Below are 26,806 nucleotides of genomic sequence, written 5' to 3' on the forward strand. Positions count from 1 at the left end.
AAGCCGTGATCATGCCATTGCACTCCAGCCTGGGTGACAGAATGAAACACTGTCTCAAAAAAAAAATAGCAATGATAAAACAATGGCAATGGGTACTTAGTGTCCAGATCTTGGTTTCAAAACACAGTTCACCACTAAACGGAACCAGGACTCCTGGAGAAAAAAAAAATGGTTTCCTACACTGGCATGGGGAATGTACTAGATGAACCTGGAACATCTTACTGAGCCAGAAAGCAAAGAAGTGCTCAAAAATAATGGGGAAATGTCAAAAGGACAGAGAAGCTACACTGGGGGCAATTTGAACAACAAAGTAAGTAAGCTTAGTAATACATTATAACCCATAGGATAAAATAAGAATTTACGAGTCCACACTGACGTAAACAAATGATGAAGGAGAGAAAGCTCAGACTTACAGAAAAATTCTAAATAATGTGTAGAAGGCATGTCAGAATTAGAACAATCATCTTTGGTTACTACTAATGTAATAATTCAAAGGTAAGAATCACCAAAAGTGCTAACACTAGTGGATGAATGTGAAACTGCCTTCGCAGAAATTGTAACAGTGAGAAAATTATGATGATGAAGGAGATCTGACCTGACCAACTCCATCTTGCCTTTCACCCCCAAACTGCCCTTAGCCATTCCTGAAGTGGGCCAAACTAACTTTTGGAGATAGTTTATAGTTTAAACGATGATAGCAAAATGAAACTGCCTTTGTAAAACTAATGAAAGGACACCAGGTTAGGAGGATGAGAGGGGCCTGAATTCTGCCAAGATGTAGGTGTAGTTAAATGATTACCAGTCATTATTCCAGAGGTCACAAGATTTGTAACCTCCCTGTAAATAACATCACTATTATAGAACCTAAGATTGGCCTTCTGAGATGTCTTTTCAGGTTTCTGCATTTCTGACAACTGGATGGCCCTATAACTGGATAGACCAGTAACTCCTCTGTTGTCCCTACCCAGAAGTGGACTCAGCACATGAGGACTGTTTTCCACACCTCTGTGATTGCATCCTCAGCCAATCAGCAGTACCCATTCCCTAGCCCCCTGCCCACCAAACTATCCTTGAAAAACTCTAGCCTCCAAATTGACAAAGAGGCTGATTGGAGTAATAGTACAACTCCTGTCTGCTGTTTATCCAGCTTTATGTGTATTAAATTCATTCCCTATTTCAATTCCCTTGTCTTGATAAATTGGCTCTATCTGGACAACAAACAAGATGAACCCATTGGGTGGTTACAAATGTATAATGAGAAACATTTACATACTCTCAAAATATGTATCTATTAAATGATTGGAGAGAAATTGTTAACTTTTCAATAAAGAACCAGGCAGACACCACCTTACCAACGGATCAGATTTAACATCACCAGCATGGGCAAAACTGACATCTTGTGCCTCCTGATATGAGGCACTGAGAAGGATACACAGCACTTGTGTGATCTTCTTGCCACAAATGCAGAGCCTGAACCTAACCCTAAGGAAACATCAGACATGTTCAAACTGAGGGACGTTCTGCAGAATATATAACCTGTGCTCTTCAAAAATATCAAAGTCATAAAGGACAAGGAGAGACTGGGGAGTTGTTTCAGATGAAAAAATGACAATAAAATACAATGTGATTTTAGATTGGATTTTGGACCAGAAAAACAATTTTTTTCAGTGATTATAAAGGCTATCAATGGGAAACTGATTAAATGTGAATGTCTAGAAATCAGATAATAATTAGATATCAATATTACTTTCCAGATTTTGATAATTATGTTATGGCTACACACTGTTTTTCAGTAAATACTCTGTTAAGTATTTGGAGGCAAAGGGCATCATGTCCTCAACTTACTCCTAAATGGTTCAGAATAAAAATGTGTATGAATGTATGGAGGGGGCAGGGAGGGAAAGATAAAGTTTATATGGTAAAATCTTACATTTGGGGAATCTGGGTGAACAACATATGGAAAATCTTTGTACTATTTTTGCAACTTTTTGTAAGTTTGAAATTATTGTAAAATAAAAACACATTTTTTCAATGTTATTTGTCCACAGAAACTAGGAAAATTATACTCATTCAGTTCTCGTTAGCTTCTTGTAACGAACTGAAATCGTTTGTTATAACAATAACAGCGTAACAAAGAACAAATCATAATAAACCCTTGATACTGGCAGCTGTAAACCAGCCCTCCTCTTTTCAAATTACCTTTAAAGTAAGTTAACTTTAGGCCAGGTACAGTGGCTCATGTTTGTAATCCCAGCACTTTGGGAGGCCAAGGTGGGAGGATCGCTTGAGCCCAGGAGTTCGAGACCAGCCTGGCCAAAATGGTGAAACCCTGACTTTACTAAAAATACAAAAATTAGCCGAGCATGATGGCGCATGCCTGTAATCCCAGCTACTCAAGAGGCTGAGGCACAAGAATTGCTTGAACCGGGAGATGGAGGTTGTAGTGAGCCAAGACTGCCCCACTGCATCCCAGCCTGGGTGACAGAACGAGCCTCTCTGTCTCAAAAAATAATAGTGATAATAAAATAGGTAAACTCTAAAGATAATAAACAACTTGAAAGCAACAATTTATAGTAGAAAATACTATTTTAACTCAAATTCAGAAAGCTACTGACATTAGATAGACAAATTATCAAATCCTTCTGGGCCACAGTTTATTCATCTGAAAAATGAAGGGGTTCCATCAGTTTCTAATTCTATTCTATTAGACCATAGTCTATTCTACTAGATCTATTCGTAACTTCTCTATGAGAAACGGGACTTCTTATTATTCACACTATATGGTCTATTCTAATTCTTATATCACGAGAATCTAGAAATGAATTTCATGATAAAAATACTGGTTGCTTGCTTTAAAACTTAAGAGTAAAATATGGATCTCACTTGAACCAAAACTTGAAGTTCAAATACAACAACAAACTGAATAATAAGTATTTATTAACTATCTAATGTTGGGGCTCAGGACATACCTCCCCAGAATATGACTGAAGGAGACCAAAATATGTGACCCCAAAATATGCCTCCTTTGCACATTTTGAGAAAGTGTAGACAGAGGAATAGCTCTGAAAAGTTACCTTTTTAAAGATAAATTTGTGCCTATACAAGAAATCTCTACTTATAAGGGCATCTCCCTCTCTGCACCAGGAGGAGATGACTAAGTCGAGAAGACATCGACTTACATCTTCATAACAAACTTCACCTTCATTTAGGGTGCTTTTCCTGGCCATCTCATCTTAACAGGGTTGTTCTCCACAACCTTTTTTACTTTGTTTCAGAGAATGATGGTATTTAAGCCCAAAATTTAAATGCTTTCTTTGAGATCTACTCTAGAGACTTGCTCATTTCTCTGGGGTTTTTCCTGTGTATACATCAAGCATACACATTAATACACTTCTGTTTTTCTTCTGTTAATTTGTCTTTTGTTACAGGGAGCCTCAGATAAGTTACGAAGGACAGAGAAAATTATTTTTTCCTTGTCTATACTACCCTGTTTTTCTTGGTGTTTTTTTTGTTTTTGTTTTTGTTTTTTTGAGACGGAGTCTTACTCTGTCACCCAGGCTGGAGTGCAGTGGCACAATCTCAGCTCACTGCAACCTCCACCTCCCAGGTTCAAGTGATTCTCCTGCCTCAGCCTTCCAAGTAGCTGGGACTACAGGTGTGCACCACCATGCCCAGCTAATTTTTGTATTTTTTAGTAGAGTCAGGGTTTCACCATATTGGACAGGCTGGTCTCGAACTCCTGACTTCGTGATATGCCCATCTTGGCCTCCCAAAGTGCAAAGATTACAGGCATGAGCCACTGTGCCCAGCCTTTTCTTGTTTTTTTTTTTGCAACAGGGTCTTGCTCTGTTGCACAGGCTGATGTACAGTGGCATGAACATAGCTCACTGCAGCCTTGACCTAATGGGTTCAAGTGATCCTTCTGCCTCAGCCTCTTGGGTAGCTGGGACCACAGGCACGAACCACCAGGCTCAGCTAATTTTTTTATATTTTATAAAGATGGGATCTTGCCATGTTGCCCAGGCTGGTCTCAAACTGCCGGACTCAAGCCATCCTCCTGCCTCAGCCTCCCAAAGTGACGGGATTATAGGTGTGAACCACTGCACCTGGCCCACTATCCAGTTAAACAAACGAACAAACTTTAATTGAGAGGCCATTAGGCTGAGGCAATGCCAGAGCTCTAGAAGGTCCCACATAAGCAAACTAAAGTCCAATGTAAACAGTAAAACCATACTAGACTTTACCAATCAGAAACTGCCAACTATTCCCTAACTAGGAACTTTCCACTCTAACCAATTTAAATGTCTTTTGTCTTTCATGTTCAGCCTATAAAAGCTCACTGCCCTTGCTGCTAGAATGGGGCTCACTAACCTCCAATGGTTCTGAGTGCTGCGTAATTCATGAGTCATTCTTTGCTCAAATAAACTCTTTGTTTTTTTTTTTTTTTTTTCTGAGATAAGGTCTCACTCACATCGCCCAGGCTGGAATGCAGTGGCATGATCACAGCTCACTGCAGCCTCAACTTTCCAGGTTCAGATGATTCTCTCACCTCAGCCTCCCAAGTAGCTGGGACGGCAGGCATGTGGCACCATGCCCAGCTACTTCTTTGTAGAGATGGCATTTTGCCATGTTGCCCAGGCTGGTCTCGAACTCTTGGGCTCAAATGATCTGCCCACCTTGGTCTCCCAAAGTGCTGGGATTCCAGATGTGAGCAACTGCGCCTGCTCCAACTCTTTAATACTTTAATATCCCTAGGTTTATCTCTTAATGATCCTAATTCTTTCCCCCATCTTTGACCCCAAAGTGTGTGGCCCCAGGCCTGGATCATATTTAGTTGCACAGTTATTTCTTATAGTCAGGAAAATCAGAATTTCCTTGTGCTTTTGATTTTAGTAGCTCAGCGAGCTTCACCAGCAAGCACATCCACATATCTGGATTCTCAGACCACTGGGCACTGAAACAGAGCAGTTAATCCCCATACCCATGCTGAGGAAATAACACGCATCACATCTTTTAAAATATCATATACACATTGGATCATTTGAGTAATTTTAATACTACTCTATAGACAATTCAGTGGTACCCTAAACACAATTAATTTCTACATAGATATTATTAACTTTTCAGCCAGTATTAGTAAAATTAATAAAATTAGGTAAGTGATTTAATGATTTTATCTGAATAATGTTGTTTTTTGTTTTAGACACTATTATTAGAACACTAGGCTGTGACATGTCATTAAATAGTAATTGAAAAATCAACACATACAGCAAATTACTTTTTGTAGTGGTTACTCACCTGAGAGCTCTTACCACATTTAGCATCTCCTGAAACAATCACGATTTGATTTTGAAGCAGGTTCTCCATAAAGGAGTATTTTTCTTTCCATATAGGAAGATCTTCTCTTTCTTTCAGAAGTTTATAATAACGTGATGAATATGGCAATCCATCAAAGGGGTTAAGTTCCAAATCCTCACAGGCCAAAACCGCTTCCTCATCCCCATCGCTGGAATCCAGGGATTCAGGAAAATAGCGTTTTTCAGAGGAAGAGTTTGGACACTCCAGCCCTTCTTCTTCCATCTTGTCTGACAGTGAGCTCACGCAGCTGACATTCCGCAAGCAAGTTTCTCCTATCAGTAACCCATTGCAAACAGGGCTTAAAAGCCTATTTATACAAACCCATATGTTCCAATCTCTAAGACTTCAGTTCAAAGTTTTAGCAAGTTAAATTCCTCAAACCTGCATCTGTTCTCCGTTGCTGTGTTACTCAGTGTGCTGGCTCACTACGGCACTCTTCGGCATCGTAAATGATTGTCAATAAACCACACTAAGAAACAAACAAACAAAAAGAGTAAGGAAAATTAGGAACACATACAAGTTAAAAAGAAAATGCACAGGCGTTCAAATGAAAAGCATTTTTTTTTTTCCGTTAACAGGTTTCTGTCATTTCTGCTGCCTGCTTAAAAGAACAGGAATAATTTAGGCTGGTGTTCAAAGTTTGGTCGGTTCCAGTATTTCCTGCCTGGTTCAGAAAATGATTCTGCACTGGGCCTCGTGCTCTCTGCCTGACCTCTATCTCAGGCTCTGCGTCTTGATCAACTATGAATGGAAAGCAACAGGAGGGACAGGATTGTGATTGTGAGGCTAATCAATCACGTGGTCACCTAATCCCATGTCAAAAGAGGAGCTGGACCCTATAAAAGGAAAGAACTGTGATGGCCTGGTGAGTGTTCCTCTAACACAGGCTACAGGAAAGTCTATTATTAAGAAATCCTTTACTTTAATGAAAAACAGTTTTAAAACTTTTCATTTGCCTTTTGCTTATGTCAGTTTAGAAAGCCAAGTGAGGGAATGAATTTATTATTTCCTTCCATATGTAGTTATGGTTGGCTTTTATTTTATATATATATAATGAAGACAGGGTCTCACTCTGTCACCCAGGCTGGATGCAGTGGTGTGATCATGGCTCACTGCAGCCTCAACCTCCCAGGCTGTTTTCCCTCTGCCTCAGCCTCCTGAGTAGCTGGGACTGCAGGTGTACACCACTATGTCCAGCTAATTTCTGTATTTTTTTGTAGAGACGGAGTTTTGCCTTGTTGCCCAGGCTAGTTTCAAACTCCTGGGCTCAAGTGGTCTGTCCTCCTTGGCCTCCCAAAGTGCTGGGATTCCAAATGTGAGCCACCGTGCCCAGCTGGCTGGCTTTTATTAATAAGGTCTTTTGTTTAATTAAAGCAGAAATCTCTAGCATATTTCTTGAGATTCCTGGGTCTTGAGCCCAACATGTCAGCTCCAAGAGGCCATTAAGGACAACTTTTAATTTAAATGAAGAAGAGAAATCACCCAAGAAAGAGCAAGATGTATACCAATAACTCAGTCCCCGCATGTCAGGTGAAGGGTCTTTCCCCTTCCAATTATTAGTGATTAAAAAGAAAAATTCCATTAGTGTTGCTGGAAATAAGCCCCTTTTCACATTAACCAGATAAAAATGAAAAAGAAAACTCAAGTTAAAAAGAATAATAAAATACAGTTTATGATATTTTGTAAGTTACTGCTCTTTCCAGATCACCTGATTTACCTTAATTATTGCTTTAGATTGTTGGAGCCAGTGTGCTCAACGGCTAGTTCCTAATTAGTAAGTGATAAGAAAAGCTCTCTCTCCATTGGTCAAGACAGGCTTCAGGGCAACAGTCAATCACTCAAAAAACATTTGCTGAGTGTCTTCTAACGGCTTATTAGATGAGTAAACTAGGCACCAGATATACACATAAAGGATATTTTGAAGACCGCAGCAAGAGCAGGATAGAAAGTTTTAAAATTCACAGAATAAGCTAGTTTAGAGATAAGTAACCAGAGGGGGAGAAGAACTTTATAGCTCTTCCCAAGTAAAGTTCTTAAAAATTCATCTAAAAGCCAGTGTTTCAAAATTAAAATGGAATTACAAAGGCATAACAGAAATGTTGTAATATGGATTCACTTCAGAACTCTTCACTGCCTCTATAAGGTGAGAGTAGACCCACAGAGTAGCTCCAGGAAACATGGTAGTTTGAGATCATTGCACAAGCTAACTCTGGGAAGGTATCCAAGAATCAGAAAATTCCACTCTTAAGAGAAGTTAAAATTTAATTTTATATTCTATTTTTCTTTTGTTCTGATTAGAATCCCTTCCAAGGGTTCTCAGCCTACATGTAAATTAAATTGCTATTAAATATTATAACCAATGATTGCCTTAGGTAGTATTTCTTAACTTAAAAAAAAGAACAGCTATTATTTTTACCAAATAGAAATGTTTCTCTTATTTATAATACTCCCTAAGAGTGTAATAATCTTATAATTACAGTAAATTCTTACTTATAAAGCATTGATCACTTTGAACCCTGAGGAAATAATCAAGTTTTCTCAATAGTCTTCTTTCTAAAGACCTGAGACTTACCTGGCCCCTTCATCACACATTGTGCAATGTATCCACACACATTAGCCTTAACAACTCTCTGTTATGGTGGAATTAAAGATGGCCACAGATTACGTGCCACTGTTCCAAATGGAGAAGTAGAGTCTGTTTCCTCTTCCCTTGAATCTGAGCTGGACCTGTGACTCACTGTACCAAAAGAATGCAGTTAAGTGATACTGAATCACTTCCAAGATATTCCCATGCTTGAAACACTCCTCTTTGGAACCAGCTGTCATTCTGTGAGGTACCCAAGCCCAAGCCACCGGGAAGAGACCAAAGCTGAACTTCCAGTCCACAGCAGCACAAACCTCCAACCACGTGAACAAGCTGCCTAAGATGCACCAGCCCAGTCGAGCCTCCAGATGACTGCAACCCCAGCCAACTGAGCAGAAGCAGCACCCACAGTAGCCCATACAACCCAAAGTATCATGAGATAACAAATGGTCACTGTTTTTGTAAGCTACTAAGTTCCAGGGTGGTTTGACTTGCAGAAATAGATAACCAAACTTCTGCCTTCTTAAATAAACTATACTCACAATTTAACTTTTTCATCATGACTCAAGGTCACCATTACATCAGTTACCAAAACAGAATGATGTCCTCAGATGTCTCTGAAATCTACAGAGGCCAAAGACCAGACTGCTCTCCTGGAGCCCTGCTCTTCTCTGTGAACTCAGAACCCATGCCGCAGTGTGGTGTGGCCCCTTACCTTGTGAGGCTCTTCTCTGCCTTTCTAACCTGCTCTCCTAACCGGTGCATTAGAAGCCAGACAAGCTTGTTTGACAGACATATTTGTAAAGCTTGAGTCCACAAAGGACGCTACCATTGAATCCAATGAGTCTGAGGCGCAAAGCTATGACATTTATAGACTCTGGAACATCTATTTCGACTACTCAGAAGGACTTTTTGCTGCTATATGGTTTGGATTCCAAATTTGGAGGGTGGAGTGGCTGAGACCCAACTAGAGGCTGAGTTTTGGGCCCACTGACTCCAATAACATTCATATACCTCTCCTTATTCATCTTGCAAATGGTGTAAGCCATGTAAATGTTTTTTCCTAGAGGTAATTAAATATGTACCAAAGATCTATGTCTTGGCCTTTGGCAAATTTAACAGTACCGGTCTAAAGAAAGAGAAACAAACAATATGGTAGGTTAGATGTCACTCAAGACAAAGTTTAATAACTGTTCTAAGTATAAACTACATTCCACTCCAAGAAATTTAAATCTGAAAGACTGACATTTGCTCCTTTCAAAGCTATCATACATGTATATTGTAGACGGTATACTTTGTCAACGACAGCCATTTGAAATGAATCTATTACATCTCTTAAACATGCATCCATGAAAATAATACATATCTAATTAACAGACAACCTTAACAAGGTAGAATTAGAAGTTGACAGAAGATGAAGCTATGTCTTAGTCATTTATGTGTTTGGCTCTGGTCCAGTAATTCTAGAAATACAGTTCACAGAAATGGAAAGACAAAGTTTATAAGGCATTAAGTGAAGCAAAAGCATTAATTTGTCCTGAGTAACTTTTACGTTTCACCATTCAGTGCTCCTCTTTTGTGTTTTTTTTTTTTCTGTACTCAAGCCAATATTACTGCATACTTTTCACGTATCAAATTCCCAAATATACAATTTTAGCACTTGGTAGATATCTGGAAGTTCCCAATGCTTAGTTCCTGGACGTCTCTTCCCCTTTCTCTCTTTAATAGGGCCTGAGTGGTCTCATCTCATCTCATGGCTTTAGTGCCATCCATACGTGGATGTATGGGTGTATCTGTCCTTAGGATCCATTGATCTAAACTTTAGTGTCATGTATTCAACTACCTATGCATCATCTCCCACTTGGATATTTAATAGGATATTTAACAGACTTTACACGCTTGCAATTGAGCTCCCAACATGTACCCCAAAGCCACAAATCTGGTCCCCCAATCTCAGTTAATTCCTTCCTTCCAATTGCTCAGATCAAAATATTTGAAGTTACCCTTGATTTTTCTCTATCTTAAATCCCACATCTGGTCCTTCGACTGATGTAGTATGTAGAATGGCCTCCAAAGATGTGCATGTAGGAATCCCTGGAACCTATGAATATGTACTTCGCATGGCAAAAGGGACTCTACAGATGTGATTAAATTAATAACCTTGAGATTGGAAGATTATCCTGGACTATCCTGGTGAGCCCAATCTAATTACATGAGTCTTAAGATCAGAGGACCCTCCTAGTCACAGTCAGAGGAAAATATGACTATGGAAGAAGGTTGGAGAAAAGCAATGTTGCAGGCTTTGAAGGTGGAGGAAGGGGCCATGGCCAAAGAATGATGTGAGTGACCTCTAGGAGCTAGAAAAGGCAAGGAAACAGATTATCTCCTAGAATTTCCAGAAAGGAACACAGTCCTGCTGGCACCTTGATTGTAGTCCAGTGAGACTGACAACCGACTTCTGATCTATGAAGCTGTAAGATAATAAATTACCACTCAATTTATGGTAATTTCTTATAGAAGCAATAGAAAACTAATATATTCAATCATGTCAGTTCTGTCTTCAAAAAATATCAAGTGCCTCATAATATCTACTGTGAACACTTGGTCTGAGCCACTATCCCCTCTCACTTGGATTACTGCAATAGCCTCCTAACAGGCCTTCTTCTACCCTTAGCCCCTTACAGTGAGGTCTCAAGCCTGCAGTCAGAGTCATCCTATTAAAGTCAGCTCATGTCTCCTCTGCTCAATAGTCTCCAATACTTCCCATCTCATCTTACTCTGAGGAAAAACCAAAATCCTTAAGAGGACCAATAATCACTGTATGATCTGGACCCATCGCCTCTCCGCCCTCATTTGCAACAGCTCTACTTCAGTCTTCCCTAGCCAGATGGCTCCCCTGCTATTCCTCAAACACCATGGCAGATGCCTGCCTCTGGGACTTGGTGCTCACCCTTCTTTATGTCTGAAATGTTCCTCCCTCAGATATCCAAATGGCTAGCTTCCTTGCTGCATAAAGGTCGTTACCAAATGGCAGCTCAGTAAAGGCTTCCCTGGCCACTCTATCTAAACTTTTACCGCTCTCCCACACTCCCGAAAACCACTTCCTAACCACTTTAACTGCTTCATTTTTTCTCCTTAAGACCACCACCTAACATAATGTATATATTTTCCCTCTTTGTTTTCTGTTGGTGCCCTCCACTGGAATGTGAGCTCTATGAAGCAGGGGCTTAGTGTCTCCACTGCAGTCTATCTTGCATAGTTTTACATCCTTCATTATTTCACTCTTAGCTAAGTTCAAGGTAGTTTACTACTGCTGCATAGAGTTTAAACACTTCTGTCAGGAATTCACTATGTTTCTGGATTTATGTGACTTTTTTGTTCCCTTCTGTTTATGATATATGATAGACTCTTGCTATTCTTAGAATTCTTTAAGACTTACAAACCCACAAACTGGAATATTTGTAGAGGCTCCTGGTCGTCCCTTGAATCATAAATCCAAACCCCAAATTAACTCCTTTTCAACATTTATTAAAGCTGCTCTCTTCTTGATCAATTCAGAAGAGTTATCATGTTGAAAAGTACAAAGCTGCACTGAGATTCAGACAATGGCATGTATCACGCTTGCTCTAGCAGATCATTGATCTTTGTGGGACCGCTTGTAAACTGCAGATGCTGAGGAGGCAACATCAAGTATGAGGGGACTCTTGAACCGTTTGTACTAGTGATTATCTTTTCCCCATGTCTTTCTGTCTCTTTACTTACACTGTTATTGGAGCTATACATTCTTCACTGGTAATTTCCACTCCTAAATCCAAATATAGTGCGTGACTAATTAATAATTATGGGCTGAGTAAAGAATGAATGAGTCATTTTCTATCCTTTAGGGATCATATGCTTCTAAGAGCAACATCTGATTGTATTTTATCATCGATATCATTCATAATCTAATAGGTCTTCTGTGTCCTCAAGTTTTGTCATCCTCAATGCCTCCATATTTGGGTTTTCCATTTACCTATTCAACCAATTCTTGAGTGCCTACTATGTGTCTGCAATGTGAACCTGGTAGGGACACAGTTTGAACAGGCAGGTCTGGTTAGGTGAGGCTGAGGGTGGGGTGTGGAAATAGAAATTCTTTGTCTATGATATGTAGACTCAACCTTACAGACAATTACCTAAAAGAAAGAAAGACCTGGTACAAGATGAGTTCAAAGATGAGACAGGGGCCAGATCGCAAAATACCTGATCTGCTATGGTAAAAAGGTTGTGATTAAAGTGTCATGGGTGTAACTTACCTAGTCATTTCTTGATCCAAATTTCAGTTTTTACTCTTTCTGTTTTTCCTTATAATTCTCCTCTTAAATATCAGGTTACTTTCTTTTCTTTATTTTACATTATATGTGTTTGTGTGTGTATTTTTAAAAAATTTTAGAAATAGGGACAGAGTCTATGTTGCCCAGGCTGTATTCAACTCCTGCGCTCAAGTGATCCTCCTGCCTTAGCTTTCCAGGTAGCTGGAACTACAGGTACACACCATCATGCCTACCTTATATTCTTTAATATTACCTATAATTTTTCTAACACCCACCTTTAATTTTCTTAAAGTCATTAGTGAGATTAGGTAACAGTTTATGGCAAAAGGTACAACAAAAGTGATTATGAGCAGGTGCACCAAGCATGGCAATAAGAGAAACCAATACATCCACTTCCATGCAAAACATTCTAAGAAATATTAAAAATCAAATAACATTTCTTGACTTGAACATTTTGCATTATTTTCCTTTTTTCCCTAAGCCCACTCACTAGTAAATTAGTCTGCAAAAATAAATCTGTCTCATGATCTAACTCAGTTTGTAAACCCTATACTATATAATATACATATTTATATGTAAAATATACATGCCTTGCCTTTTTAAATTATTATGTTTATATTACTCCAAAATTTGTTTCAACATTATCTGTTTGAGCAATGCATTTTTTTTTTTTTTTTTTAAAGACAGGGTCTTAGTCCGTCGCCCCGGCTGGAGTGCGGTGGTGCGATCTCAGCCCACTGCAGCCTCCAACTTCTGGGCTCAATTGATCATCCTGCCTCAGTCTCTCGAGTAGTGGGACTATAGGAACATACCATCATGCCTGGCTAATTTTTATTTTTTTATTTTTGTAGAGACAGTGTCTCCCTATGTTGCCCAGGCTGGCAATGATTTTTTTTGAGAAGAATTTGTGCTCATTTTAATCAAAACTTTATAAACATTTTAATATTTATTTAATGTCTCTTCATATTCTATGGAACAATCATTTATAATTCATATGTTTGCATGAAGGATGAAATAGTATATCAGTAATTTAAAAAACACTTAAGGATAAATCTTCTACAATACTAATCTTTAAAAGTTATAATTTTGTTATCTAAAACTCAGATTTCCCTAGTACTGCAGGTTTCTGAATCTCCTAGAGGATGCAAACACTATCTTAATAAAGCAAACTCTGAACTTTATTGTGATAGCATAATGCTGGAAAAGTAAAAGGTATTAATTCTGTCCTGGCCAGGTGTGGTGACTCACGCCTGTAATCCCAGATCTTTGGCAGGCCAAGGCGGGTGGATCACTTGAGGTCAGGAGTTCAAGATCTGCCTGGCCAACATAGCGAAACCCCGTCTCTACTAAAAATACAAAAATTAGCTGGGCGTGGTGCCTGTAATCTCAGCTACTCAGGAGGTTGAGGTGGGAGAATTGCTTGAATCTGGGAGGTGGAGGTTGCAGTGAGCTGAAGTGCGCCACGGCACTCCAACCTGGGCACCAGAGTAAGACTCCATTTCCAAAAAAATAATGAATTAATTCTGTCCCATTGTGGTAGCAGCTCAGCAAAAGGAAACATCTGTCTATACTGAAATCTTTGGAACCAAGCTATAACACTATTGCAAACACTCACTGCATATATTCAACACATTTATTTAGATTTTCACTTATTTCCTCTTGTGGGTTTATGGTAGACCTCCTAAAGGCAAGATTAATTTCTGAGCCAGCTTTGCAACTCCTGCAAAATAAGATATAGGGCTGTGCACAAACTATGTGATCAATAAATATCTGCTGAACTCATAAACAACATACTTATAATCTATTATTACAATGTTTAGAAAAAAAGAAAGTTAATGAGGTATTATGAGTGAATAATAATGTCTTCAAAATAAAGGGCTACTATTTTTTGGAGAGCAGAATCATTGGTCCAATACTCCATGTCAACTCTGGTGCTGGTTTGTGGCAAGGTAAAGAGCTTGCACCAGAATGTAAATCAACTCACTACTTCCTACACTGAAGAGGTCTTGCTATTTTTAAAAAGTCAGCTGAACACTAATCAGTATGTTTAGTGACATCGCCTATTTACATTCTGGCACAAGCTCCGGATCTCACTGTAAATCAGTAAGTCTGCACTGGCCCTGATCTGCAGGCCATACTTTGAGAAGCCTGGTTCCATGCTACTACTATAGTTGGACTAATAATAACAATGATGATAATTTTACCAATTAGCATTTATAGAGTGATTATTGTACAACAGATGGTATGTCCAGCACTTAAGCACTTTATATGGTTTATTTCATTTAAACTCTTAAGGACCCCATGAGGGTTTACTTTATAATTTCCATTTTTCAAATGAGGAAATGTAAACCTTCAGAGGTTTAATTTATACAGCTTCTAGAAGATCATCTGTGGTAGAGCAGGTGCTTAAAGTCAGGCAGTATGATCTCTGCTTAACCCCAGTTAAGTGTATAGTGTATATGCTTAACCATATATCCATACTGCTTCCTGACTATGTTACATATTGCTTCCAGACTACATTTTTAAAAATAGGTTCACGTTGCATCACTGGGGGTTGAAGAAATACTTGACACTAACGGAGATGTCAGGAAGAGAGGTCTGGAAGAAATACCATAAAACTTAAAAACATGGTACAGATAGATATGTAAATCTTTTTTATAGATTTGAAAAACATATTTCTAACACAAAGTTACAGTCAAATATTTAATACACTTTATCTCTCAAGCATGGTATGCTTTAATTGAAACAACGGACCTAATCATTACTGGGACTTTTAGAAGGTCACTTCTTTGTTTGCCTTTAATAGCCTCAAATCTCCCAAAAATATATGCTATTTGGTTTCCAGTATCAATTTAAAGTCTTTCTGGGAAAAGATAAGGTCAAAATTCAAAATTTATTTTAAAATCCTTATTTCTAGACTTGTAATGAGTTGATTGCTTTGATTTTAAGTAAGCAAATCTAGTTAATTAGCTTTTTAAAAATAAAAAAGGTCCATTTTTAACTCAATGTTGGTTCATATCAGATACAACCAACCTTGTATTGACAATTGGTTGAATATACAATATTATATTAATAACAACAGATACTACAGTTGATCTTAGCCAAAAGGCCGAGAAGTGATGAATATACAGTATTGAATATTGTATTGCATATTGTTTGAATAACCAACTTTGCACAATCAAATTTTTTAAAAAGAATCCTTACATTCTAATGGTACTTAAAAAAATTTTAGGCTTGAGGCAGTGGCTCATGCCTGTAATCCCATCCTTTTGGGAGGCCAAGTGGGGAGGATAATTTGAGCCCAGGAGTTTGAGACTAGCCTGGGCAACACAGTGAGACCCTGTCTCTATTAAAAAAACATATTTTTTAACGTATATACAGAAAGTCCCCCCGAGCTCAATCAATGTTTATGTATAGTATTAATATACCAGTTCCCAAAAATAAGTTTCTAAGTCAAAGGTATTGTCAGAAGTTCAAATGACTGGACCACTCAGTGCTTTGTGATATTATTTTGATGATTTTTTGACTGCATTGTATTCCAAAAACTAATTTACTCTGAGTAGAAGCAGAGTTAATAAAGTATGCAAAAATACCAATGTGGCTTATTTTAGTCTAGTGACATATCTGAGAAAAATTTTGTGTGAGATTCAATAAAAGCTGAGATTTAAAGAACAGGTTACTGCTGGTCTCCCCAAGGTAACGTATTTTACCTGAGACATACACAAAACGAACTTTTATCCATCTCTCTCTCTTTTTTTTTTTAAGTATTTGCTTGAGGCATAAACATAATCAACTTCTAAAGTTACATTTTACTTGATTTGTTGTCCCAAATGTAGACAAAAAACCCATAAATAGCCACAGGCACAGTGGCTCACGCCTGGAATCCCAGCACTTTGGAAGGCTGAGGTGGGAGAAGCCCAGGAGTTCCAGACCAGCCTAGGCAACAGAGCAAGACTCTGTATCTAAAAAATTTGTTTAAAAATGTTTTAAAAAATATTTTAAAACATAAATATCAGGATTTCCATTGTTAACAAAGTAATGGGTAGTCATTTTCCATTAACTTTAATAAAACAATAATAGACGAACTGTGTTGTGTGTTCTGCGGTGGCTAGAGGAAAATATAATCATTTCGGGGAATGCCAATGCATGAACTCCTCAGGAGTAGGCACTCTTCCATTAATCCTCCCAGATTTTCAGCTCCCTTTTCTGACCACTGGTCTTTAGTCTCCGCGGGTTCTTCCACCATCAGCCCCTCCCCACAACGTAAGACGTGCATACTTCAGGGCTCTACCCTTTACCCTCTTATTCCACATAATATCCCTGGAGAAAATCATCACATTTTAACTTCAATCACTAAATGCTTAATCCAAATTTCTATCTTCATCTCAGACTTTTTCCTTTAGTTCCGGACCCACATGTCCAACTACTACTACTTATGGGACCTTCCAACGTATATGACAGGCATCTCAAACTGAACACATCTACCCCACTTCTTAAACTCCTCAAAAATTTTTTTTTCTTCTTTAGAGTTCAATGAATAGCAGCACAATCCACTCTATCACCCCACTGTCATCCCTGGCTTCTCCCTCCTCATCTCCTGTATCACCAAGACCTGCCAGTTCTCCCTTTTTTAAGCGGCCCCTCCTCCTTCTTCCCACCATCGCTCTCCTAGTTAGCTCTTCACTTCTTCACTGAGCTTCAGCAACATCTCCAATTTTTTTGTCTCTCATTTAGGCTCTCTACCAATCTGTCACTTGAGTGTTGCCAGGGATCCTTTTCAAATGCAAAACTGATCCAGTCACTGACCCAAATCCTCCTTATTACCTTTAAGGAAAATAAACTCATGGTCCTTAGGTTCCTTCTGATTTAGCCCACATTTGCCTTTCTGGCCTTACTTCCTCCCATTTTCTGCTAATACACATGAAGAAGTATTCTCCAGTTCAGCCACAATAAACCACAGCTTAGTTGTTGTCCCGGCCTTCGTGCCTCAGCCCAGGCTGTTCTGCTTCGGAACCACCTGGTCATTTCCTGTTCACCCTTTATGACATGCAATTTCAGAGCCCAGGAAGTACCTAACACATTGTGAATGCAGAATCAATGTCTGCTCTATGCCTAAGTCAATAACAGCCCTTTATATTAAAAAAGTTCATTACGACATACAAGATATTTTCATTCATATCTATAATCACATTTATCTTGATTCTCACAACTAGACTATGAGACAACCATTGCAGGTTTTATTATCCCAAGTTATCAATGACAAAATAATAGCTTCTGTTTTCCAAAGGGGCAAAGCTAGAAATTAATGCAATGACCCCTAACTAAAGGTTTGACCTCTCTATTATTACCCTACTTAAATTACCAGGTGCACAATGAAGCCCACTGTGTGCTAAAAGCAACACAGAAGAAGCCTAAGTCATGCACTTAGCTCCAAAAATATTTAATCTAGCCAGAGGTACAAGATCCATACATATGAGATAAAATTCTATAAGAAAGCATCCTACAGAGCTAAATGCTAAACTGTGTAGCACCCCCAGGAGGAGAGAGAAGTGCATTTAGTGGGCATTAGCCTAATCCTGAAAGACTTTCCAGAAACTGGGGCAGCATGGTCCTGCAGTCCTCTTTATTTATTTAACTTTTTTTTTGAGACTGAGTCTTGCTCTGTCACCCAGGTTGGAGTACAGTGGCCCAATCACAGCTCACTGCAACCTCTGCCTCCCGGGTTCACGCTATTCTCCTGCCTCAGCCTCCTGAGTAGCTGGGACTACAGGCGCCCGCCACCATGCCCGGCTAATTTTTTGTATTTTTAGTAGAGACGGGTGTTAGCCAGGATGGTCTCGATCTCCTGACCTCGTGATCTGCCCGCCTCGGCCTCCCAAAGTGCTGGGATTACAGGCGTGAGCCACTGCGCCCGGCCAGTCTCCTTTAGACTGTGGACGAGTAAAGGGCTGAGAGACAGACATTCCGTGTGAGTGCAACAAATTGAATGTAGACCATGACAAGTATGGAGAACAAAGAGGAAAACACCAAAAATAGAAATTTGATTGTTTTCCACCTTTGACTGAACTCCTTAAGAGTTTCAGAAAGTATCAGATAGAGAAAAAAGTACCCTCAACTCTGGTAAAGAAAACAAAAACCAACAAAAAACCTTAAAACCAACAAAAACAAAAATGAAAACTTCCTTCAACTTACTACAGTAAGGCTAGAAGACAGAACTATTAATAACATGTTCATTTGCTACATTTTTTATCAATCTATTTGCATTAAATAATGTTAACCTCCCACTAAAGTTATTTTTACTTTGAATTCTGAGGTAGTCAAGAGATTTAAATAAGAAAAAGACTACATCTGTCTCTTCATTGTTACTTTGTTATTCCCGAATCATAATGCTTCAGTTTGCTACATTTAGTTAAACATCAGCAAAGTAAACAATAATGTAACTATTCTATCTAGTAATGAGCTTGGAGACTTAAAAAATATATATATAGAACTTTATTCCTTTTTATTTGACCAGTAATAACATACTGAACATGCCGGTGAAAAGAAATAAAACACAATGGTAGAAAACTCCAAAAAGGTACAATCAGTGTCTTTACCATTCATCCCCCACCCCTATCTCATTAGCAACTTTCTGATCTCGGGTGTTTTCTCCAATAGTAAAGTGTATCCCTATATCCAAAGCAATTTCTCTAAAGCCCTTCTCACTCATTCAACAAACATTTAACAAGTACATTGCACTAGGTGATACAGGAAGAGAAACTGAATATTGTCCCTGCCTCAGACATTTCAGTGCCTTTACGCCTCACTTTCACTCCTAACCAGTCTTCTTCCACAGGTACCCTGTCCCCGAAAATCAAATGTTGCTTTTCACAGTTGCCTTTACTTGTCACCTAAAGTATTTCAATTCAAAATTTCCTCAAAGTCAACTTCACAGCTGCTGATAAAATAATCATTCTATATGATTACAAAGTGTTTCACCAATACATATCCCCATTTTTTCCAAACTTAAAACTTCTTCAGTCCTTATTACTTTAGCATAGAGACCTGCACTGTTGTTTCTTCTTTTTTAAAAAATACTAATGCTAATCCTTTACTGTTTGAGCAGACTTAATCCTACCTTTTCTTTTGTCAATAAATGCCAGGTGTTTTTTAAATCACTATCTTGTCACTTTTGATTATGATATACTAATCACTCTATTTGTATCTTGAATGAAAAGACCGCTTTGTGATTTTGCTAATGATACGTAAACTAGAACTTGAGAACCACTGGATACAGAAGTACTGCTGATCTTTAGATACTTTCTGTCTAAAAATGAAGCCCCTGTCTCTAAATTTCAGGAACAGGGAGTTAAGGTTCCATGAAGTATTTACTTTCCACCCTTAATTTATTACCTTAATACTTCAGCTTAAGAATTATGTGTTCTGTATATATCACGCTGCTTGTCAATATCCACACATAAACCGTCATGTTTTGACAATTAATCTGAAAAAGTCCCCATATAGTCTGAGAGGGGGAAAACCTAATTTGGAAGAATATAATAAATGTCAGTTTCCATCACAGAATATATGCTTCTCAAGTTCAATTAACCTCTGAATGATTCCCTTTCTAAGAGGAAAGTAATTCTCCTTAGTGTCCTTGTCATCCATGGAGTGGAAATCTTTCTACTGACAAGATTAGTAATCACTTGCATGACCCCCAAAACGGCTCTTCCTTCCATTTCCCTCAAGTACTGTCTGGAGCAGCGGTTGGAATTAATAGAGAGGCCACAATCTCCAGACCTGAGTACCAAATCAGTCCTGCAGCCCCCCACACCCTTAAGGCCCCTGCACTTTCTTGCTTATCCTTTTTCTCTCCTCTCCATTTTTCTTTCCTCCTTCCGGCGTTCCAGAACCTATGATACTCCCGGTTGTTTGAATTTTTACAACCTACCAGATAATAATCCCTTGTGACCCTCAAAGCTTCCTTAAAGCAAACCCTGAATCACTGTTTTAAAACCAGTATGAAAGACTATTGTGTGGGATAATGTTACATTGTTTCACAGCCCTACAAAGTTTGGCCACAAAACGTGTGGGCAGATTCCGTAACTCAACCGGAAACGCGAAGGACTGAAACAAATCAACACACAAAAAACGAAGCCAGCGGGAACGATCCAACCCGGGCCCCCTGCCTGAAATGGGACACGGGGATGACGGGGCAAAGCCGTGCTCCTGGCTCTCGCGATTCAGGAGACGCGCCCGGCTCACTGGGGACGACAGCGACGACGGCGGCGGCTCGCATTGCTCCACGCTTCCCGTCAGTGGGGCTCCAGGGACCGCCCCAGGCCCGGCCCATGCCCGGGCTCGGAGGGAACCCCTGGTGCAAGGGCTGCCCGCAGGGCTCCGTCCTCCCGCTGAGGCGCGGCTCCCGGAGCAGGAGGCGCGGAGGCCGCCCTCGGAGTTTCGGAGTCGGGGCGGGGAACGTCCACGGCCAACTGCGGGCAGGGGACCCCCCAGGCGGCTACAACAGGTGCGCCGGGGCCGCCCACCCGGCTCTGGGCGCGCCCGCCCCTGCGCCGACCCCCGACCCCTTCCGCCGCCGGGGCCCCGCTGTTACCTGCAGCGGCGGCTCCCGAGTCCCGAGAGGGCGGCCCAGGGCTGGCGCCTTACCCGCGGGCAGGCCCACTCGCCCGACGGACGCCGCGGGTCGGCGACGGCGGGGGCCGCGGGTCGGCGACGTCGGGGCACAGGTCCTGCGGGGCCGCGGGGGCCGCCAGAGAGGGCGCGACCGCCTGACCGGGCTTCAGGGGCAGTGTCCTCAGCCGGTGACCTGGCCGCTACCCTCGCTCAGTGTCCCCGGCGACGCGCGGGTCCTCACGCGCTCCCTCACTTCCTGCGGCTTTTGGTACCTCCCGCTCGCCGTCCCTCTGGTTCTGCCCACTCCGCCTCCGAGTTGTCAGGGCAACCGTAGCGACGCCGGCCCTGGCTGAGAGGCGTTAGGAGCCCGGGGGTTCGCCCGCGGAGGCCGGGGAGCAGCCGACCATGGAGCCCCAGAGTAAGGGAGGCCCGGGCTGGAGCTGGGGCCGGGGCGGGCGACCGGGCTGGGGCTCCCCGGGAACGAGTGTGGGCGCCCCGCGCGCGACTCCGCAGGTTTCAACGCTCGGACACGGAAATACGGTTTGCGTCTCCTCGCGCTTTTCTCTCTTGGAGAGGGGAGAAGGGAGAAGGGGGCTACATCCTGCCAAGTCTGTAAGGTTGGGCCGCCGGCGCCCGAGAGTCCGCGCTGGGGGCCGGGAGCGACGGAAGAGCCCCGAGGTATGGGTGGGGGAGGGCGCAGCGACCCCAGCCTGCGCCTTCCTGAAACTTCGCCCAGACAGTTCCATTTACTCCTCCTACTGTCATGATTTTAGTTTGGTAGTTTGGTCCATTAATTGTAAATAGCCCATTTTTCTTCTAAAATGGTAGCAATTTAACACGCCACGAGGCTGGATCTTGTATTTATTAGAGACCCCGTCGTACTCCTCGCCCCACACCCCAGTCTGCGACTTGAAGGAGAGAGAGAAAAAAAAAGAGCTTTGTCCAAGTGTATTTGATTCATTCTTAGGGGTTCTACAAGTTAGGACACTCAAAAAATGTTTGTGATTTCTTTTTCTGTTTTCCCATGTTGCTTTCGATGTATGGCAAAAGTTGTGCAGTTTTGAGTTATCAGATCTAACGCGAGTTCTAACTTACTATTTTTGTTGTTGTTTTTACCTTTCCAGGGACTTTGTTTCAAGGCCTTTCTTTCTCTGCCCCGCCTAAGCTGTCTTATTGTTCCTTTTGTTCTCAAAATAAGGGGAGTGTTTTGTATGGAGACTTAAAATATCTAAAACCTTTATAGAAGGATGCAGTTTGACTCTCAACCAAGTCGTCTTACCTTGTACAATTTCAGAAATGAAGAACTCAGACCAAATCTATTCTCTGGGGAAAATGTTGGCATTTTTAAAGGTCATTCGTTTTCCACTAAGAAAGTTTCAAATACTTTTCCTTTTCTTTTAACTCATTTGCTGAGGAGAAAGCTTGCAAGTTGTGACTTATAGTTGCTTGAGAGATTTTGTACAGTATTTGTCATTTGCATTTACAGCTCTTTGGAGTCTACATTTTTTTAACCTAGTAAAAGAAATTTAGCATACAACAACGCTAAAATTTTTGTTTTATGTTAAACTGATGCCAGGCTGTGTATATTCCCGCCTTAAAGAAGTGAGTTGAAATACATCTTTTAAAAACAACAACTTGGCCAGTCCCGGTGGCTCACGCCTGTAATCCCAGCACTTTGGGAGGCTGAGGCAGGCGGATCACGAGGTCAGGAGATTGAGACCATCTTGGCCAACATAGTGAAACCCATTTCTACTAAAATACAAAAAAAAAAAAAAAAAAAAAAAAGCCAGGCGTGGTGGCGCGTGCCTGGAGTCCTAGCTACTTGGGACGCTGAGGCTGAGGCAGGGAATCGCTTGAACCCGGGAGGCGGAGGTTGCAGTGAGGCCAGATTGCATCACTGCACTTCAGCCTGGTGACAGAGCGAGACTCCATCTCGAAAAAACAACAACAAAAAAACTTTATTTCTTCAGATTTATGTTACTGTTTACATGTGTAAACTATAATTTCAAGTTCTTCAGTGCTGTCTTTATCCATTCATTCATTTATAGTGCCTGTTATGTTGCAGCTCTGTTCTAGGGATTGGGGATTGAACAATGGATCGGACAGTGTTAGTTTTGGTCATCCCAGGAAAACTAAGCAGAGGCTTGCTCAAGAACTACCGAGGTCTTGGTGGGGTTTGGAGATTGGGGGAAGAGGAGATGGACAGAAGGCTCCCAAGAGGAAGTAGTACTGGGTCTGCAGAATGACCCAGCAAAGAATGAGGGCAAGGGATTCCAGGCAGTGGGAATTACTTGCACATAGGCCCTGAGACCTGAGAGCAGCGTGGGTTTGAGGCTCATAGTAGGAAGATTAGTAAAGCTGTAGCTAAGGAGAGGAGGAGGAAAAAACAGGGTTGGAAGGAGGGAGGAGAAATGAGATAAGGCTGGAAAAGTCAACCAGAGCCAGATCAGAAAGGTTCTGTAACCATGTGAGAAATGTATTACATATGTGAACTATACATTTATATCTCATGTCATTGGATTTTGAGGTGGAAAATATTTAATTTATACCTGAGGAATGATTGTAAATTTCTTTCTTTCCACATATTCTTAAATGATTCCATCAATTTAATTTTAAATAATTCAATCACCATTTAGCTCGTTTATTTATTTATTTATTTATTTATTTATTTATTTTTTTGAGACAGGGTCTTGCTCTGTCACCCAGGCTGGAGTATAGTGGTGCAATCATAGCTCACTACACCCTCGAACCCTTGGGCTCAAGCAATCCTCTCACCTGAGCCTCCTGTGTAGATGTGACTACAGGTGTGTGCCACCATTCCCAGCTAATTTATTTATTTAGAGACAGAGTTTCGCTCTTGTTGCCCAAGCTGAAGTGCAATGGTGTGATCTTGGCTCACCGCAACCCCCGCCTCCCGGGTTCAGGCAATTCTCCTGCCTCAGCCTCCCAAGTAGCTGGGATTACAGGCATGCGCCACCATGCCTGGCTAATTTTGTATTTTTAGTAGAGATGGGGGTTTCTCCATGTTGGTCTGGCTGGTCTTGAACTCCTAACTTCAGGTGATCCTCCCACCCCGGCCTCCCAAAGTGCTGGGATTACAGTCGTGAGCCACTGTGCCCAGCCCTAATTTTTTTTTAATTTTATTTACTTTGAATAGATATAAAGTCTGATTTTGTTGCCCAATTTGTTCTCAAACTCCTGGCCTCAAGTGATCCTCCTGCCTCATCCTCCCAAAGTGCTAAGATTACAGGCGTGAGCCAGCACACCCAGCCTGGAAATTCTTTTACAGTCTAAGAAACATCATTTGGATAAATATTTACTACCATTCACAGTTACTAAATATTTAAAAGGACAAGATTAAATGATCTTTGAGGTTTCTTTTAACTTGGAGATTTGTACCCAACCAGATTTCACCTGAGACTGAAGTTATTTCCTACTGTCAGTGATAATGGAAGCACTACAGATGTGACATCAAGTATTACAGTTGATTACAATTATACTGTCAGCAATATTATGTTAACAATACATTGTTTATGCCGATATTATCTAACATATTTTAAGCCCTGTTCCTTTTGTTACTGAGAGGTCTAAAATAACATTTTACAAGTATAGTTGAATATAGCATCAGTAGATTGGTTATGAGGAAGAATCCTTCATAATTGCTTTTAAGGATTAAACATGTGTCTAAGGACAACACCAAGGAACTGCTAGAAATAACCCTCGAGTCAGTCTTTTCCGTTCTGTTTCCACATCCTTAGTTTTCTATTACTTTTAGGAATGACCTTTGTTAACTAAGTCATTAAAATCCAATAAATGTAAACTCTTCAGACCCCACAGCTGGATCATACTCTTGGCAGCAAGCAGATGAAGGCAGGGGCTACCACTGTTTTACAGAATAATAGTAAGTCAATGATCCAAGAAATGACTCCCCAGGGAAGGGGCAAATTCAATACATTCGCTGTTGAGAGTGGTTTTGGCTCTTGGCTTACACATTGACGTCTTTAATTATTTTCTTGCTAAACCAACTTCAGTGCTGGAAAGATAGCTCATGTATAAAATAACATGGAAAACACATCACATCCCGTTTGTTTTGGGTTTTTGTCCTTTTTTTTTTTTCTTTTTTTGGAAAATAGTTCAATAGTACTATCTCTTCCCTAATTTCTTAATGAGTGTCAATACCAAGGGGCGGCTTTGGGGATCTTTAGTCCAAATCTAAGCAAACATATAATCTGAGTAAAAACTGTGTTTATTTATCAAATGCAGCATCAAGAGAAGCCCCTCAGCTCCCACTTGGTGCTGCCTGTTCTGTAAGCTCTTGATATATATATATATATATATATATATATATATATATATATATATATAAATAAAATCTGGGGTTAGTTTAGGCCCAGCAGGCAACAGTTTTCTGCTACACATGTTTCTGGTTTTTTGTTTGTTTGTTTGTTTGTTCTTTGTTTTTTGAGACGGAGTCTCGCTCTGTTACCTAGGCTGCAGTGTAGTGGCACTAGCTCGGCTCACTGCAACCTCCTCCTCCCAGGTTCCAGTGATTCTCCTGTCTCAGCCTCCCAAGTAGCTGGGATTACAGGTGTGCGCCATCATGCCTGGCTAATTTTGTATTTTTAGTAGAGACAGGGTTTCACCATGTTGGTCAGGCTGGTCTCGAACTCCTGATCTCATGTGATCCACCCACCTCGGCCTCCCAAAGTGCTGGGATTATAGGCGTGTGCCACCGTGCCCAGCCTTTTTCTGCACCCCTTTTTTCTTTGTAGTTGTTGTTTTTAGAGACAGGGTCTTGCTGTGTTGCCCAGGTATGCCTCAAACTCTTGGGTTCAAGGGATCCTCCCCCATCGGCCTCCCGAGTACCCAGGACTGCCTGCTGGGCTCATGCATGTTTATAAAGAAATGGTAGATAGAGATCTAAGGTATTCCAGTGACTAAGAAACTGAGGTGAATGACTAAGGGACTGAGACTTCTCTCTCCAAACCTGTTTCTCCACTAGTCTTCCCAGCCTTCCCAGTTACTCCAACCTGAAAATGAGTCATCCTTGGCTCCTCATTACCAACCCTCACCCCACCCTTCTCCATCCACAAGCAGGTCTGTTTATATCACTTCCAAAATATACCCCAAATGTGCTCCTCTTCCTCCGTACTCCAAGCTACCATGCCGTGTAAGTTATGATTGTGATTTTTGCATGTCTTCTTCCACTGCTACCTGGAAGCTGGAGTGACCTTTCAAAATATACATCAGATCAGATCATGTCACTCTCCTGCCAAAAGCCCTCCAAAGTTCTTAACGGTGATCTAGCTGCCTCTTCAAACTCATCACACATCTGATCTTAGACATATGATGCTTCAAGCACATTGGTCTTGTAGTCCCTCAAACAAGCTGCTTTCAGGACTGTGGCTCTGAACAAGCTTTCCTCTCTGCCAGGATGCTATTCCCTCCTGCTATGGCAGGTCTGACTCCTAATGTCCTTCAATCTTTGCCTAAATTTCACCTCCTCCAGCCCTTCCCTGGCTTCCTAAAGTGGTGGTGCCCCCTCTCTGATGTTATTCTATCTCTGCACTTTTCTCTTAATAGTAATAATCAGAACTTGTAATTATTTTGTTAATATTTAAAATCTAGCTGGATGTGGTGGTTCACACCTGTAATCCCAGCATTTTGGGAGGCCAAGGCGGGTGGATCACCTGAGGTCAGGAGTTTGAGACCAGTCTGGCCAACTGGCGAAACCCTGTCTCTACTAAAAATACAAAATTAGTCAGGTGTGGTGTTGCACGCCTGTAATCCTAGCTACTCACGTGGCTGAGGCAGGAGAATTGCTTGAACCCGGGAGGCAGTGGTTGCAGTGAGCCGAGACAGCGCCACTGTACTCCAGCCTGGGAGACAAGAGCAAAACTCCGTCTCAAAAAAAAAAAAAATCTACTTTCTTCACTTGACT

At 40.9% G+C, this 26,806-nt stretch overlaps 2 protein-coding genes and 1 pseudogene across 10 annotated transcripts in view; 1 reads left to right on the forward strand and 2 right to left on the reverse strand.

Moving 5' to 3' along the window:
- The window catches only part of DHX32 (DEAH-box helicase 32 (putative)), a 67,773-nt gene that overhangs the window by 40,098 nt on the left and 869 nt on the right, over positions 1-26,806 (reverse strand). The window contains exons 1-2 of one of the 3 annotated variants that reach the window (XM_063670394.1): positions 20,899-21,505; positions 5,299-5,827 (exon numbers count right to left, since the gene is read on the reverse strand). In XM_063670394.1, coding sequence (XP_063526464.1) covers positions 5,299-5,580 — 282 coding nt within the window. In that variant the 5' untranslated portion in view covers positions 5,581-5,827; positions 20,899-21,505. Of the gene's footprint in view, positions 1-5,298; positions 5,828-20,845; positions 21,506-26,806 lie in introns of those variants that run through there. The other 2 variants (XM_054436487.2, XM_054436488.2) reach the window with 2 other exon arrangements.
- Positions 15,237-15,373, reverse strand: LOC129007043 (U2 spliceosomal RNA; annotated as a pseudogene).
- FANK1 (fibronectin type III and ankyrin repeat domains 1) overlaps positions 21,149-26,806 on the forward strand; it is a 128,758-nt gene continuing 123,100 nt past the window's right edge. For 5 of the 7 annotated variants that reach the window (XM_054436490.1, XM_063670395.1, XM_054436491.1 and 2 more), the window contains exon 1: positions 21,149-21,283. In XM_054436490.1, coding sequence (XP_054292465.1) covers positions 21,271-21,283 — 13 coding nt within the window. In that variant the 5' untranslated portion in view covers positions 21,149-21,270. The remainder of the gene's footprint in view (positions 21,284-26,806) is intronic. The other 2 variants (XM_054436489.2, XM_063670396.1) reach the window with 2 other exon arrangements.

The sequence above is a fragment of the Pongo pygmaeus genome, chromosome 8, assembly GCF_028885625.2.
Source record: "Pongo pygmaeus isolate AG05252 chromosome 8, NHGRI_mPonPyg2-v2.0_pri, whole genome shotgun sequence".
Lineage (NCBI taxonomy): Eukaryota > Metazoa > Chordata > Mammalia > Primates > Hominidae > Pongo > Pongo pygmaeus.